The sequence below is a fragment of the Microcaecilia unicolor genome, chromosome 1, assembly GCF_901765095.1.
Source record: "Microcaecilia unicolor chromosome 1, aMicUni1.1, whole genome shotgun sequence".
Classification (NCBI taxonomy): Eukaryota; Metazoa; Chordata; class Amphibia; order Gymnophiona; family Siphonopidae; genus Microcaecilia; species Microcaecilia unicolor.
Window position 1 is genome coordinate 65753503 of NC_044031.1, and position 17075 is coordinate 65770577.

At 44.4% G+C, this 17075-nt stretch overlaps 1 protein-coding gene across 1 annotated transcript in view; it reads right to left on the reverse strand.

The window, feature by feature from the left end:
- The window catches only part of LOC115466788 (elastase-1-like), an 85645-nt gene that overhangs the window by 54530 nt on the left and 14040 nt on the right, over positions 1–17075 (reverse strand). Inside the window, exons 3-4 of the mRNA XM_030198345.1 lie at positions 5855–5983; positions 3365–3501 (exon numbers count right to left, since the gene is read on the reverse strand). Of these exons, the coding sequence (XP_030054205.1) occupies positions 3365–3501; positions 5855–5983 (266 nt within the window). The remainder of the gene's footprint in view (positions 1–3364; positions 3502–5854; positions 5984–17075) is intronic.

The following is a 17075-nucleotide window of genomic DNA, read 5'->3' on the forward strand; positions in this document are numbered from 1 at the left end:
CACTGCATTCGCGGTAGCAGTATGACGTGTCCTGGACATGGCTGTGCGCGGTGGCGTGCCTCAGCCTCGCTTTCGCTCGGCTCCGCTCGCTCAACGTGACGTGGCATCTGAGGGAGGGCAGGGTAAGGCTAAAGCTGCACATGGCCACATGCACGTACGAAGGGTTCAGCCTGTAATTTGGCCAAACTTAATTGATAAGCCAATCAGCACCGACAATTAGTACTTAACCAATTAATAGCCATACATATTCCGCGAATTAGAAAAGAAAGACGGAAGTCCAAAAGACAGCCGGCCTGGTTGAAAAGTGAGGTGAAGGAAGCTATTAGGGCTAAAAGAAACACCTTCAGAAAATGGAAGAAGGAACCGTCTGAAAATAACAAGAAGCAGCATAAGGAGTGTCAATGCAAATGCAAGGCGCAGATAAAGAAGACCAAGAGGGATTACGAAAAAAAGATAGCATTAGAGGCAAAAAAACATAGTAAAATTTTTTTTTGCTATATTAAAACCAGGAAGCCGGCAAAAGAATCGGTTGGGCCGCTGGATGACCGAGGGGTAAAAGGGGCGATCAAGGAAGACAAAGACGTAGCGGAGAGACTGAATGAATTCTTTGCTTCGGTCTACACCGAGGAAGATTTGGGTGGGATACCGGTGTCGGAAATGGTATTTCAAGCGGACGAGTCGGAGAAACTACTGACTTCACGGTAAACCTGGAGGACGTAATGGGGCAGTTCAGCAAACTGAAGAGTAGCAAATCTCCTGGACCGGATGGTATTCATCCTAGAGTACTGATAGAACTGAAAAATGAGCTTGCGGAGCTACTGCTAGTGATATGCAACTTATCCTTAAAATCGAGCGTGGTACCGGAAGATTGGAGGGTGGCCAATGTAACACCGATTTTTAAAAAAGGCTCCAGGGGAGATCCGGGAAATTATAGACCGGTGAGTCTGACGTCAGTGCCGGGGAAAATGGTAGAGGCTATTATTAAAAAAAATTACAGAGCACATCCGAGGACATGGATTACTGAGACCGAGTCAGCACAGCTTTTGTGTGGGGAAATCTTGCCTGACCAATTTACTTTAATTCTTTGAAGGAGTAAACAAACATGTGGACAAAGGGGAACCGGTTGATATTGTGTATCTGGATTTCCAAAAGGCGTTTGACAAGGTACTTCATGAAAGGCTACAGAGGAAATTGGAGGGTCATGGGATAGGAGGAAATGTCCTATTGTGGATTAAAAACTGGTTGAAGGATAGGAAACAGAGAGTGGGGTTAAATGGGCAGTATTCACAATGGAGAAGGGTAGTTAGTGGGGTTCCTCAGGGGTCCGTGCTAGGACCGCTGCTTTTTAATATATTTATAAATGATTTAGAGATGGGAGTAACTAGCGAGGTAATTAAATTTGCTGATGACACAAAGTTATTCAAAGTTGTTAAATTGCGACAGGATTGTGAAAAATTACAAGAGGACCTTACGAGACTGGGATACTGGGCGGCTAAATGGCAGATGACATTTAATGTGAGCAAGTGCAAGGTGATGCATGTGGGAAAAAAGAACCCAAATTATAGCTACGTCATGCAAGGTTCCACGTTAGGAGTTACGGACCAAGAAAGGGATCTGGGTGTCGTCGTCGATAATACACTGAAACCTTCTGCTCAGTGTGCTGCTGCAGCTAGGAAAGTAAATAGAATGTTGGGTATTATTAGGAAAGGTATGGAAAACAGGTGTGAAGATGTTATAATGCCGTTGTATCGCTCCATGGTGCGACCGCACCTTGAGTATTGTGTTCATTTCTGGTTGCCGCATCTCAAGAAAGATATAGTAGAATTGGAAAAGGTGCAGAGAAGGGCGACTAAAATGATAGCGGGGATGGGACGACTTCCCTATGAAGAAAGATTAAGGAGGCTAGGGCTATTCAGCTTGGAGAAGAGACGGCTGAGGGGAGACATGGTAGAGGTATATAAAATAATGAGTGGAGTGGAACAGGTGGATGTGAAGCGTCTGTTCACGCTTTCCAAAAATACTAGGACTAGGGGGCATGCGATGAAACTACAGTGTAGTAAATTTAAAACAAATCGGAGAAAAGTTTTCTTCACCCAACGTGTAATTAAACTCTGGAATTCGTTGCCGGAGAAAGTGGTGAAGGCGGTTAGCTTAGCAGAGTTTAAAAAGGGGTTGGACGGTTTCCTAAAGGACAAGTCCATAAACCGCTACTAAATGGACTTGGGAAAAATCCACAATTCCAGGAATAACATGTATAGAATGTTTGTACGTTTGGGAAGCTTGCCAGGTGCCCTTGGCCTGGATTGGCAGCTGTCGTGGACAGGATGCTGGGCTCGATGGACCCTTGGTCTTTTCCCAGTATGGCATTACTTATGTACTTATAATTAGACTGTACACACACAACTTTCTAGGTGTATTCTACAACGCAGTACACGTAAAGTCTGATGCATGATGTCAAAAAGGGGGTGTGGCCATGGAGTGGAATGGGCAGGGTGTTGGCATTTAGAAAAACCATGGGCACTATAATGGAATAAACCCGATCTGTGCCTAACCTAGACGCAGGTATTTAGGTTTGGTTTTAGGTGGCCTAAATGGATGCATGTAAATTTTAGGCGTGAGAACTGTGTGTGAGCATATTCTATAAACTACGCCTAACCTGAGGCATAGTTTATAGAATCACGCTAACCGTGTGGTTTTTCGGCGCCGATTTTTAAAGCACCATTTATAGAATTTCCCCCTAAGCAAATAACTCACAATAACCCACACAACTCAAAGAGGTCCTTAGATTGTGAACCCTCTGGGGCAGAGAAATTCCTATTGGATCTGAATGTAACTTGGGGAAGGGCAAGTAATTAAATGCAAAATAACCACCAGATACAGGACTTCAATGGAGAAGACTGACCAGGATGGCTAAAAACAGGAATAGTACACACAGTTTATACTTACCAAAAAGAAAAAGGAGGTATGATAAAGAGCAAAAAGATAAGGGTAATTAAGAAACAAACAGACTTTGAGAGTCTGTTTGGTAGTGTTGTCTGAAATGAACCATAGAATGTGCTCCTTCCCCCCACCCCAGACATTATTATATTGTAAGCCACATTGAGCCTGCAAAGAGGTGGGATAATGTGGGATACAAATGCAACAATAAATAAATAAAAATAAATTATTATCACTTATATGGCTTGGAAGACAGGTATCCCAAAATGTAAAGAGGAAATATGCAATAACCCCATCATTGTAATTTTCTTACAATAAGATTGACTGTGAAACTATGCAATTAAAGTATCTCTTTACAAATACCAGCATACATGCAAGAGGGGTGTGTGGTTACCTGTTTCAAGCCAGAGTATGCTTTATCACTTACTTGTGGTCACTCCCCATCCTGTGACATAGCAGGAATAATTATGGGGCAAGATATCTCCCTCACTCGGAAGCTGTACAATTGCTACAAAGCCATTGTCAAAAGCAGTAGTGCTGAGGCGTAGTAAGGCAATATCATTTCTGCAAAGGCAAATACATAAATATATAAATAAATAAGAAAATTATTTAAAGGAACTTACATATATGTGCAAGAAACATAAAAGAACGTTTTGGCAAACAAGGAGTATCAGATAAAAACAGAAGACAAAAGGAAAATGCATGTTTAAAACTCAAACAGAGTGGAGTGTAAATTGTAATATGAATACCTGCCTGGAAAGAGAAGTAAATCTAGACTGTTATCTCAATACCAATCAAGATAAGGGCTATCGATTGGACATTATTTAAATCGACATTCCATAAATATTCTAAATCACACTGTATATTGGACCCTTTTGCACCTTATTTGATGAATACTCCTCCTTTTTGAGTTTCTGATTATGTTATTTCATTGGATTCAATATTTACTTATGTCAGGACTCTTTCCAGAAAGATTAGGAGAAATTATAATAACACCCATTATGAAGGTTTTGAAAGAGTCTTGTGGTTCAGGGAGTCTTTTATTAAGGCGCTCATGTTTTGGCGTGTGCTAAACATTAGAGACGCCCATAGGAATGCATTGGCGTCTCTAACATTTAGCGCACGCCCAATTTTAGCGCACACTAAAAACGGTTGCATCAATACCTTTTTTCGTTAAATTAATGGAGGGCTTAGTTTGTAATCAGCTTGATTCATGCTTGATGCAACATGATGTTCTCCTTTTCCGGAGATGGGAAGGTGGTAGAACGAGAGGACATGATATGAGAGTGAAGGGGGGCAGACTCAAGAAAAATGTCAGGAAGTATTTTTTCACGGAGAGAGTAGTGGATGCTTGGAATGCCCTCCCGCGGGAGGTGGTGGAAATGAAAACGGTAACGGAATTCAAACATGCGTGGGATAAGCATAAAGGAATCCTGTGCCGAAGGAATGGATCCTCAGGAGCTTAGTCAAGATCGGGAGGCAGGGCTGGTGGTTGGGAGGCGGGGATAGTGCTGGGCAGACTTGTACGGTCTGTGCCAGAGCTGGTGGTTGGGAGGCAGGGCTGGTGGTTGGGAGGTGAGGATAGTGCTGGGCAGACTTGTACGGTCTGTGCCAGAGCCGGTGGTTGGGAGGCAGGGCTGGTGGTTGGGAGGCAGGGATAGTGCTGGGCAGACTTATACGGTCTGTGCCCTGAAGAGCACAGGTACAAATCAAAGTAGGGTATACACAAAAAGCAGCAAATATGAGTTATCTTGTTGGGCAGACTGGATGGCCCGTGCAGGTCTTTTTCTGCCGTCATCTACTATGTTACTCATGTTATCCAATCAGGCATTTGAACATTACATAGTACATGACCAGTTATTGTGCCCTTTTATGACAGTGTTCGGTGCATACTAAGTCAAAATGGTAAGGGTTTAATCCTACAGTTCAATCTATCATCAGCTTTTGATTTGGTGGATTATGATATTTTGCTTTCTAAACTTACATAGATATTGAAGGTAATGTATTGAAGTGGTTTAGAGGATTTTTGGTTTCTAGGTCATATACGGTAAAACATAATGGAAAGTTGTTGGATAGTTGGAGAAATCCTTATGGAGTCCCACGGGGATCTCCTTTGTAACCTATATTGTTTACTATCTTCTTACATTCTTTGGGTTTGGAACTTACTAGAGAGGGTTACATCGCTTACAGTTATGCCAATGACATTACTCTGTTAATTACGATTTACTCATTTCTAAATTCAGTATCATCAGTTGTTTAAAGATGTTTAACATTGATTAGGTCCTGGATGTTACGCTATCGACTCAAGTAAAAACACCGATAAGACCACATTTTACTTTAGTGGACCTTATAATGGTAGGTCAAACTAAGTATTCACTTTCTTCTGTTATAAATATACTGGGGGTTCATGTTGACCAGAATTTATCCCTTGACTCTTAACTCAGTGCTCTGACTAAGAGCTCCTTCTTTCTTTTGAGGAATTTAAGACACATAAGAAAATATTTTGAATTTGAGCAGTCCAGATTATTGGTACAGGTGTTGCTTTTGTCCAAGTTGGACTATGTAATATTATCTATTACGGTGCGTCTAGACAAGTTATATGGTGATTGCCCTTTAGGTCTACCCAGTTGAGTCATACATTTGTGTAGATGTGCAGATAGGTTTCTGAGTGCAGCCCAGTACAGATCTTCTCCCCACATCTTTTACCTAACTTTTGCTGTCTTTCCCCACAAAAGGAAGAATAGGGAACCTCCACCTGCCATAAAAGCATGATAAAACTTTCACATATTGTAGACAAAATTTAGAAAGGATTTTCTTAACACCAGTTCTGTCTGCTATTTACAATGATTATAATTAATATGAGGTCCATAATGATTTAAAATAAGTTGAATTTTTATGAAGAACAAATAACACATACCCGTTACTAATGTCATTGGGGTCCCAGTTGTCATGAATAAATATTGAGTCCACTGAAATGAAATATTCAGTACCATCCAGCTCATACAGATTATGCTCTCCTAAACCAACACGGTAGACTATTCCTTCACTAGAAATGAAAAAAAAAACCACAGTTACCATGAAATATTTAGAGGCTCAATTTCAAAGCATATAGATATGCAAAGTTACGTGGAGGGGCATAATCGAACGCGAACGCCCATCTCCATGGGCGTCTATGTCCGAGAACGGGTACGTGAAGGGGCGGGACAGACCGTATTTTCGAAAAAAATGTCCGCCCATCTTTTTTTTGGATAATATGGTTTGTGCCAGGCAAATGCATCAGATATGTGCAGATTTGAGCTGGACGGTTTCGTTTTTCAGCGATAATGGAAAACGAAGCCAGCCATCTCAAAAATGAACAAATCCAAGGCATTGGGTCGTGGGAGGGGCCAGGATTCATAGTCCACTGGTCCCCCTCACATGCCAGGACACCAACAGGGCACCCTAGGGGGCACTTGTAACAAGTTAAAAAAAAAAAAGTAAAATACCTCCCAAGTCCATAGCTCCCTTCCTTTGGGTGCTGAGCCCCTCAAATCCCCCCCAAAACCCACTGCCCACAACTCTACACCATTACCATAGCCCTGTACAGTGGGTTTTGGGGGCGGTTTGGAGGGCGGCCATTTACCACCACAAGTGTAACAGGTAGTGGGGGAAGGGCCTGGGTCCACCTTGCTGACGTCCACTGCACCCACTAACAACTGCTCCAGGGACCTGCATATTGCTGTGATGGAACTGGGTATGACATTTGAGGCTGGCATACAGGCTGGAAAAAAAGTTGTTAAAGTTGTTTTTTTTGGTGGGAGGAGGTTAGTGACCACTGGGGGAGTGAGGGGTGGTCATCCCCGATTCCCTCCGGTGGTCATCTGGTCATTTAGGGCACTTTTTTGGGACTTGTTCGTGGAAAAAAAAGGGTCCAAAAAAGTGCCCTAAATTCGTGCTAAAAAGGCCATTTTTTATCGATTATCGGCCGAAGGCACCCATCTCTGCTCGGCCGATAAACACGCCCCAGTCCTGCCTTCACCACACCTCCGACACCCCCCCCCCCCCCCCCCGTCAACTTTGTTCATTCCCACAATGGAGTGCAGTTGCAGGCGCCTAAAATCGGCTTTCGATTATACCGATTTGGACGCCTTTGCGAGATGGGCGCCCATCTCCCAATTTGGATCAAAATATGGGCGCCCATCACTTTCGAAAATAAGGCTGATACTGGGCTAGATTTTATGGTGCCATAAAAATCGTCTCCCAAAAAATATGCCTTGGCGTGTTCTATAAACTACATCTAAAGTTAGGCGCAGTTTATAGAATACACCTAGGGCCCATCCGTGTGACTAAATCTAGTCGCGGGAATTTACACAAAATAAACTTGGTGTAAATGCCAGCAGCTAAATTAGGTGCGGAATGGGTGCATTCTGTAACAGCGTGCATAATTTTTAGAAACGACTTCAATCTGCCCATTCCATGCCCTTAGCCATGCCCCCTTTTCAGCAGGGCACTTTAGAATTTACATGCATCACTTCATAGAATACGCTTAGCAAGTTGTGTGCATAAATTTTAATAAAAGCCAATTAGTATCAATAATTGCTTGTTAACTGGCAATTGTTGGCACTGATTGGCTTGTTAAGATAATTAAGTTGCATGTGCAATACAGATTACAACCTGATTTGCACGCACAACTCAAGCCACACTATATGGAATCTCTCTAAATCAAATGGTAATGATACCAGAAAATCTATCAGAAGAGAACAATCCATCTCTAATATTCCTGGTGGACAATAGAAGACACAAAAAGATACAGCCTCACCTTTCAAAACCATACATTCCAACCCTCCTTCTGCTGCTTCCATGTCCAACACCCCAAAAGCTAAACTTTCTTTTAAAAAATATAACCATTCCATCACCTCCCTTCCCCACCTGAAACTAACAGGACAACATTGTCTCACCACAACTACGTCCGATTTTGTCAACCAAGACTCTGTCACAATTCTCATTCACAATTAAATCATGAATTAAAAGTGTCTTATTTCTCACTGATGGCACATTAACAGGAACTATTTTCAATAAACAACCGTATTATCGAAATGAAAGATGGACGCCCATCTTGTTTCGATAATATGGGCTTCCCTGTCCCTTCGCCGGGACGTCCTTAGAGATGGGCGCCCTTAGAGATGGTCGTCCCCGTTCGATTATGCCCCTCCACATGTTCCATCTTTGCTTATACCCTAGGCTGTCTATTAAAATGTTTTATTGGATCAGGCGACCCTCAGGGGGAGGAATGCTGGCTTCGGCCTAACCCCTGGTAAGCCTTTCCTCAGCTGAGAGGTACCCACCTCTACCACCGGCTGCCTTTCAGGTGCTGTGGAGGACTTGCAGCTCATCTGCATATCCTTACAGCCTTCTCCGGGGTGACACCCAGGTCCACCCCGATCCACTCAGGGCCTCCGCTCTAGGTGCCGCGCGCCTAACGGCGCGCGGGGCATTTTTCTCTTTGTATCTAATCTTTTTCCAGTTGCTAAAGTACCTTAATCGTTTATGGCCCCTATTCACATTCTCTTCCTAGCTCTGTCCCTTCCTAATCTTTTCCCTCACCCCCTACCTCTCTCCGCTACAGGAACTCACTTCCCATCCATTGACTTCATCACCTCACCTTCTCTCCTACCCTCTTCCTCCTTTTTGGCTTTTAATCTCCGTCTCTTTCTTCCCTCCATTTTGCCTTCCCCATTCCACCTAAATACCTCTCGCCTTCGACGCCTTCGTGGCCACACCTCTCCTACTCTCCTCCGCTCTCTTTTACTCCTTCTCTTACTCTCAGCTGGTGACATCAATCCCAATCCTGGCCCTCCTCACCAACTATTATCCAAACTCTACAGATCTCACCGTGACCTCTCTAACCTCATCTCTATTCCTCTACTCCCCTCCTCTTCTCTGCCCTTCTCTTGCGCCCTATGGAATGCCCGCTCTATCTGTAACAAACTCCCCTATATCCAGGACCTCTTTATCTCGCGTCACCTCCATCTGCTCGCCATAACAGAAACCTGGCTCTGCCCTGATGACTCTGCTTCAGTCGCAGCCCTGTGCCATGGCGGTTATCTATTTTCACATACTCCTCGCCCTGCTGGCCGTGGGGGCGGTGTTGGACTACTTCTCTCTCCCTCCTCCAGATTTCAACCCCTTCTTCCACCTCAATCTCACTGTTTTTCCTCCTTTGAAGTCCACTCTATCCGCCTTTTCTCTCCTCTGCCTCTTCGAATAGCGGTCATTTATCGTCCCCCTGATAAGTCCCTTTCATCCTTTCTCAGTGACTTTGATGCCTGGCTTGCCTTCTTCCATGATCCTTCCTCCCCCTCTCTCATCCTTGGTGACTTTAATATTCCTGCTAATGATCCTTCCAACTCTTATATTTCCAAGTTACTCGCTTTAACGTCGTCCTTTAATCTCCAACTATGCTCCACCTCCCCCACTCATCAAAATGGTCACTGTCTTGATCTCATCTTCTCCTCCAACTGTTCACCCTCTAGTTTCCTTGCCTCCGATCTTCCCCTCTCTGATCACCATCTTATAACTTTCACACTTAAATCTCCTCCCTCCCAGTCCCGTCCTATCCTATCTAATTTATCTAGGAATCTTCACGACATTGACCCTTCATCTCTATCCTCCCATGTTTCAAACCTCCTCTCTACTGTGGCACCATCCACGTCTGTCAACGAGGCTGTTTCTTCTTACAACAATACTCTATCCTCTGCCTTAGACACTCTTGCACCTTTGATGACCCGCCCTGTAAGGCGTACAAAACCCCAACCTTGGCTGACTTCTAATATCCGCTACCTACGTTCCTGTACCCGCTCCGCCGAACGCCTCTGGCGGAAATCTCGGGCCCTTGCTGATTTCTTACACTTTAAGTTCATGCTGACCTCCTTCCAATCTGCTCTTTTACGTGCCAAACAGGATTATTATATCCAACTGACCAACTCTCTTGGCTCTAATCCTCGACTTCTCTTCACCACATTGAACTCTCTCCTCAAGGTGCCCCCTCCCCCAACTCCCCCTTCACTATCTCCTCAGACCCTTGCTGAATTCTTTCACAACAAGGTTCAAAAGATAAACCTTGCTTTCTCTACCTCACCAGCTCTCCCTCCACTAGTCCGTTCCCCTCTCTCTCCTTCCCCTCATTCCCTTTCCTCCTTTCCTGAAGTTACTATTGAGGAAACTACACTTCTCCTTTCTTCCTCAAAATGTACCACCTGTTCCTCTGATCCCATTCCCACCCACCTTCTTAATGCCATCTCTCCTACTCTTATTTCTTTTATCTGTCACATTCTCAACCTCTCACTTTCCACTGCGACTGTCCCTGCTGCCTTTAAACATGCTGTGGTCACACCTCTCCTTAAGAAGCCTTCACTTGACCCTACTTGTCCCTCTAATTACCGACCCATCTCCCTCCTTCCTTTTCTCTCCAAATTACTTGAGCGTGCTGTTCACCGCCGCTGCCTTGATTTTCTCTCCTCACATGCTATTCTTGACCCATTACAATCTGGTTTTCGCCCTCTCCACTCAACCGAAACTGCGCTTACTAAAGTCTCCAATGACCTATTACTGGCTAAATCCAGAGGTCAATATTCCATCCTCATTCTTCTTGATCTTTCCGCTGCTTTTGACACTGTCGATCACAGCATACTTCTCGATACCCTGTCCTCACTTGGATTCCAGGGCTCTGTCCTTTCCTGGTTCTCTTCCTACCTCTCCCTCCGCACCTTTAGTGTTCACTCTGGTGGATCCTCTTCTACTTCTATCCCTCTGCCTGTCGGCGTACCCCAGGGTTCTGTTCTTGGTCCCCTCCTCTTTTCTATCTACACTTCTTCCCTTGGTTCATTAATCTCATCCCATGGCTTTTCCTACCACCTCTATGCTGATGACTCCCAAATCTACCTTTCTACCCCTGATATCTCACCTTGCATCCAAACCAAAGTTTCAGCGTGCTTGTCTGACATTGCTGCCTGGATGTCTCAACGCCACCTGAAATTAAATATGACCAAAACCGAGCTTCTCATTTTCCCCCCCAAACCCACCTCCCCGCTCCCCCCATTTTCTATTTCTGTTGATGGCTCTCTCATTCTCCCTGTCTCCTCAGCTCGAAACCTTGGGGTCATCTTTGACTCTTCTCTCTCCTTCTCTGCTCATATCCAGCAGACCGCCAAGACCTGTCGTTTCTTTCTTTACAACATCCGTAAAATCCGCCCCTTTCTTTCCGAGCACTCTACCAAAACCCTCATCCACACCCTTGTCACCTCTCGTTTAGACTACTGCAATCTGCTTCTTGCTGGCCTCCCACTTAGTCACCTCTCCCCTCTCCAGTCAGTTCAAAACTCTGCTGCCCGTCTCATCTTCCGCCAGGGTCGCTTTACTCATACTACCCCTCTCCTCAAGACCCTTCACTGGCTCCCTATCCGTTTTCGCATCCTGTTCAAACTTCTTCTACTAACCTATAAATGTACTCACTCTGCTGCTCCCCAGTATCTCTCCACACTCGTCCTTCCCTACACCCCTTCCCGTGCACTCCGCTCCATGGATAAATCCTTCTTATCTGTTCCCTTCTCCACTACTGCCAACTCCAGACTTCGCGCCTTCTGTCTCGCTGCACCCTACGCCTGGAATAAACTTCCTGAGCCCCTACGTCTTGCCCCATCCTTGGCCACCTTTAAATCTAGACTGAAAACCCACCTCTTTGACATTGCTTTTGACTCGTAACCACTTGTAACCACTCGCCTCCACCTACCCCCTCCTCTCTTCCTTCCCGTTCACATTAATTGATTTGATTTGCTTACTTTATTTATTTTTTGTCTATTAGATTGTAAGCTCTTTGAGCAGGGACTGTCTTTCTTCTATGTTTGTACAGCGCTGCGTATGCCTTGTAGCGCTATAGAAATGCTAAATAGTAGTAGTAGTATTGTATATTGTGTTCACACTGTAATGCAGTATACACGCCAAACTTGTACTGTTATTTGAATATTTTTACTGCTGCAATTGTCTGTTGCTTATGTTTGACTTATTCGTGCTGTACACCGCCTTGAGTGAATTTCTTCAAAAAGGAGGTAAATAAATCCTAATAATAAATAAATAAATAAATAAAATACCATTTATCTCCCTCTCAGACAATATGTTTATCTAAAGCAATGCACTCATTCCGCCCTATATTCTTGGCCATATCTGAAAACATATGCTATAGACCCATACTTTTCTCATCCCAAAACTACAGGCTACAGAGTATGATTCTGAAAATATACCACATATAAATTTAGCATGTGGGAAAGTCCTGTGTTAGAACATGCTAAGCCCAGATTTCAGTGCACCTTAATAAAAGGGGCCCCAAAGTTAATCCAGCTTACTTGAACTTGCAATACCACCGTTCACAAGCAAATACTGCAAAGTAGTTTACAGACACAATCACTGAGTAGACAGAGAGGGGCATAATGGAACGGGGTGCCCAAGTTTTCCTGAGGACGTCCTTGCAGGACGTCCCCGCGAAGGGGCGGGGAAACCCGTATTATCAAAGATGGGTGGCCATCTTTCATTTCAATAATACGGTCGGGGACGCACAAAAAAATCTCCACATTTAGGTCAACCTTAGAGATCGTCCCCGATTTTCGGCGATAATGGAAACCGAGGACGCCTATCTCAGAAATGACCAAATCCAAGCCATTTGGTCATGGGAGGAGCCAGCATTCGTAGTGCACTGGTCCCCCTCATATGCCAGGACACCAACCGGGCACCCTAGGGGGCACTGCAGTGGACTTCACAAATTGTTTCCCAGGTGCATAGCTCCCTTACCTTGGGTGCTGAGCCCCCCAACCCCTCCCAAAAACCCATTCCCCACAACTGTACACCACTACCATAGCCCTAAGGGGTGAAGGGGGCACCTATATGTGGGTACAGTGGGTTTCTGGTGGGTTTTGAAGGGCTCACATTACCACCACAAGTGTAACAGGTAGGGGGGGATGGGCCTGGGTCCACCTGCCTGAAGTGCACTGCACCCACTAAAACTGCTCCAGGGACCTGCATACTGCTGTCATGGAGCTGGGTATGACATCTGAGACTGGCATAGAGGCTGGCAAAAAGTTTTTTTTAGGGTGGGAGGGGGTTAGTGACCACTGGAGGAGTAAGGGGAGGTCATCCCCAATAGCCTCCGGTGGTCATCTGGTCATTTAGAGCACATTTTTGTGGCTTGGTCATAAAAAAAAGGACCAAGTAAAGTTGGCCAAGTGTTCGTCAGGGCCCCTTCTTTTTTCCATTATCGGCCGAGGACGCCCATGTGTTAAGCATGCCCCAGTCCCGCCTTCACTACGCTGCCGACATGCCCCCGTGAATTTTGGTCATCCCCGCAATGGAAAGCACTTGAGGGCGCCCAAAATTGGCTTTCGATTATGCCGATTTGGGCGACCCTGAGAGAAGGACGCCCATCTCCCAATTGGTGTCGGAAGATGGGCGCCCTTCTCTTTCAAAAATAAGCCTGAGAGGGATTTAGTGCATATTTTTATCTGCATATTGGTAAGACTGGGAGGACAGTTTTATAATTCTATATATGGGGCTGAAAAAATCAGCATCAAAAACACTGCACTTAGTGCTATTCTGTAAAGCCTCACCTAACATTAGGCGTGGTTTATAGAATACTTGTAGTAGCTGTCCCCATTACTAAAATTTAGGCGCAGCCATTCACACCAACTAAAACCTGGTGTCAATGCCCACGTCTTATTTAGGTATGGATCGGGCATATTCTGAAACGGTGCATGCAATTTTCAGGAATGTCCATGACCCATCCATGCCCCTCCCATGGCCACACCCCTTTTGTGATCCACACATTAGAATTTATATGCAGGACTTTACAGAATGCATGTAGAAAGTTGCGTGTGTAAATTCTAATTAGTTCCAATTAGTGCTGACAATTGCTTGTTTGTGGCCAATTATTGGCACTGATTAGCTTGTTAAACAATTAACTTGAACATGCAAATCAGCTATGTGCACTGATTTACGCACGCAACTTTAGTCACAATATATATGGAATCCAGGGGATACTGCTTTTAAAAATTACTCCTTCCCTCCCCCATCAACTAGATCATCAATATTTTAATTTAATTTGAGCATTTGTATTCCACTTAACCAATAACAATCCAGGCAGATTACAAGACAAACAGATACAGTATACAAACAATACCCAGAATAAAATAAATAAAACATTCATTAAATAAAAATAACTAAATCTAGTTCAAAAATGCTTTCTAAATAACCATACTTTAATGGCACTGTGGAACTCTTTGCTTTTAAATATAATAGTTCATTATATTTAAAGGCAGAGTTCCAAAGTTCAGAATCTTTTCCCATTAAAATAGAGTTCAAAGTCTTCTTCAGTTGACATATTTTATTATTATTTATTATTATTATTATTTGTTACATTTGTATCCCACATTTTCCCACCTTTGCAGGCTCAATGTGGCTTACATATGACCATTAACGGTGTTAGGTGGTTATGGTTTGAACAAATACATAGTATGAATGAATGCAAAGTGATATGGAGGGGCATAATCTAACAGAAACGCCTATCTCCATGGGCGTTTATCTCTGAGAACGGGTCCGTGAAGGGGCGGACCCAAGCGTATTTTCGAAAAAATTAGACGTCCATGTTTTATTCGCCAAGTTGTGAGCTGGGCGTTTTTGCTTTTCAGCGATAATGGACAATGAAATTGCCCAGCTCAAAAACGAATAAATCCAAGGCATTTGTTCGTGGGAGGGGCCAGGAGTCGTAGTGCACTGGTCCCCCTAACATGCCAGGACACCAACCAGGCACCCTAGGGGGCACTTTTACAAAAACAGAACAAAAGGTAAAAGAGCTCCCAGGTGCATAGCACCCTTCCCTTGTGTGTAGAGCCCCCCAAATCCCCCTCAAAACCCACTGCCCACAAGTCTACACCATTACTATAGCCCTAAGGAGTGAAGGGGGTTGGACGACTAAGCATTAAGCAGCACAATTGTAACAGGTAGGGGGGGGATGGGCCTGGGTCCACCTGCCTGAAGTCCACTGCACCCCCTAACAACTGCTCCAGGGACCTGCATACTGCTGCCAGGGAGGAATGTGAACGATTACAGGAGGACCTTGCGAGACTGGGAGAATGGGCGTGCAAGTGGCAGATGAAGTTCAATGTTGACAAGTGCAAAGTGATGCATGTGGGTAAGAGGAACCCGAATTATAGCTACGTCTTGCAAGGTTCCGCGTTAGGAGTTACGGATCAAGAAAGGGATCTGGATGTCGTCGTCGATGATACGCTGAAACCTTCTGCTCAGTGTGCTGCTGCGGCTAGGAAAGCGAATAGAATGTTGGGTGTTATTAGGAAGGGTATGGAGTCCAGGTGTGCGGATGTTATAATGCCGTTGTATCGCTCCATGGTGCGACCGCACCTGGAGTATTGTGTTCAGTACTGGTCTCCGTATCTCAAAAAAGATATAGTAGAATTGGAAAAGGTACAGCGAAGGGCGACGAAAATGATAGTGGGGATGGGACGACTTTCCTATGAAGAGAGGCTGAGAAGGCTAGGGCTTTTCAGCTTGGAGAAGAGACGGCTGAGGGGAGATATGATAGAAGTGTATAAAATAATGAGTGGAATGGATCGGGTGGATGTGAAGCGACTGTTCACGCTATCCAAAAATACTAGGACTAGAGGGCATGAGTTGAAGCTACAGTGTGGTAAATTTAAAACGAATCGGAGAAAATTTTTCTTCACCCAACGTGTAATTAGACTCTGGAATTCGTTGCCGCAGAACGTGGTACGGGCGGTTAGCTTGACGGAGTTTAAAAAGGGGTTAGATAGATTCCTAAAGGACAAGTCCATAGACCGCTATTAAATGGACTTGGAAAAATTCCGCATTTTTAGGTATAACTTGTCTGGAATGTTTTTATGTTTGGGGAGCGTGCCAGGTGCCCTTGACCTGGATTGGCCACTGTCGGTGACAGGATGCTGGGCTAGATGGACCTTTGGTCTTTCCCAGTATGGCACTACTTATGTACTTATGTACTTATGTCAAAATAAAAAGTTGTGAAACATCATTTTTTGAGGTGGGAGGGGGTTTATGACCACTGGGGGAGTCAGGGGAGGTCATCCCCGATTCCCTCCAGTGGTCATCTGGTCATTTAGGGCACTTTTTGGGGCCTTATTCGTGAAAAAACAGGGTCCAGGAAAAGTGCCCTAAATTCTAGCTAAAAACGCATACTTTTGTCCCATTATCTGTGAAATGCGCCCATCTCTGTTCGGCAGATAACCACGCCCCAGTTCCGCCTTCGCCACACCTCTGACACGCCCCCATCAACTTTGTCCGCATCCGCGAAGGAGTGCAGTTGAAAACGCCCAAAAATCGGCTTTCGATTATACCGCTTTATTCGTTTTTGTGAGATAAACGTCCATCTCCCGATTTAGGTCGGAACTTGGGCGTTTTTCTCGTTCGATTATAAGCTGGATTGTGTTATAATGAGGTATATGTATGGTAGGAAACATTTAAGGGGAACTTAGAGAGGGAAAGGGGGAAGAAGAGTCAGATAATGTCCGTTACGGTCTTTGGTTATATTGTGTCACAAGTGACTGGTATTTTTATGTTGGGTCAGTGGGGTAAGCTCTTCTGAACAAGTCTATCTTTAATGCTTTCCGAAAATTTAGGTGGTCAAGCGTGGTTTTTACTGCTTTTGGCAATGAGTTCCATAATTATGCGCTTAGGTAGAGTGGTCATGACTTGCAAGACAGACCCTTTACAGAATAATAGTTACACTGGTCGGGCCCACCAAGGCCTGTTTTAATAAACAGAAGATATACCCATTTATGGCCATTGCTTCTGAAAGGATTTCCAAAGAAATGTGTGCAAACAAGAGTTATTTTGTTACATTGCCAGCTGTGCCCCGGGGCTAAATGTTGAGTTTGGCAAAAGAGGTTTCATAAATCAGACATAATACTCTCGGTTAAATGTGCAGACTTTCCCATGACATCAGAAGTAGTGTGGGAAGACTATTTGACCTGCCAGATCAGGTTGCTGTGTTAAAATGAATGTTAATCTTCATAGCAAAGTCATAAGAAGGAGAATACTATAAGGGTATTTGCTAGGAATGGGTTCTT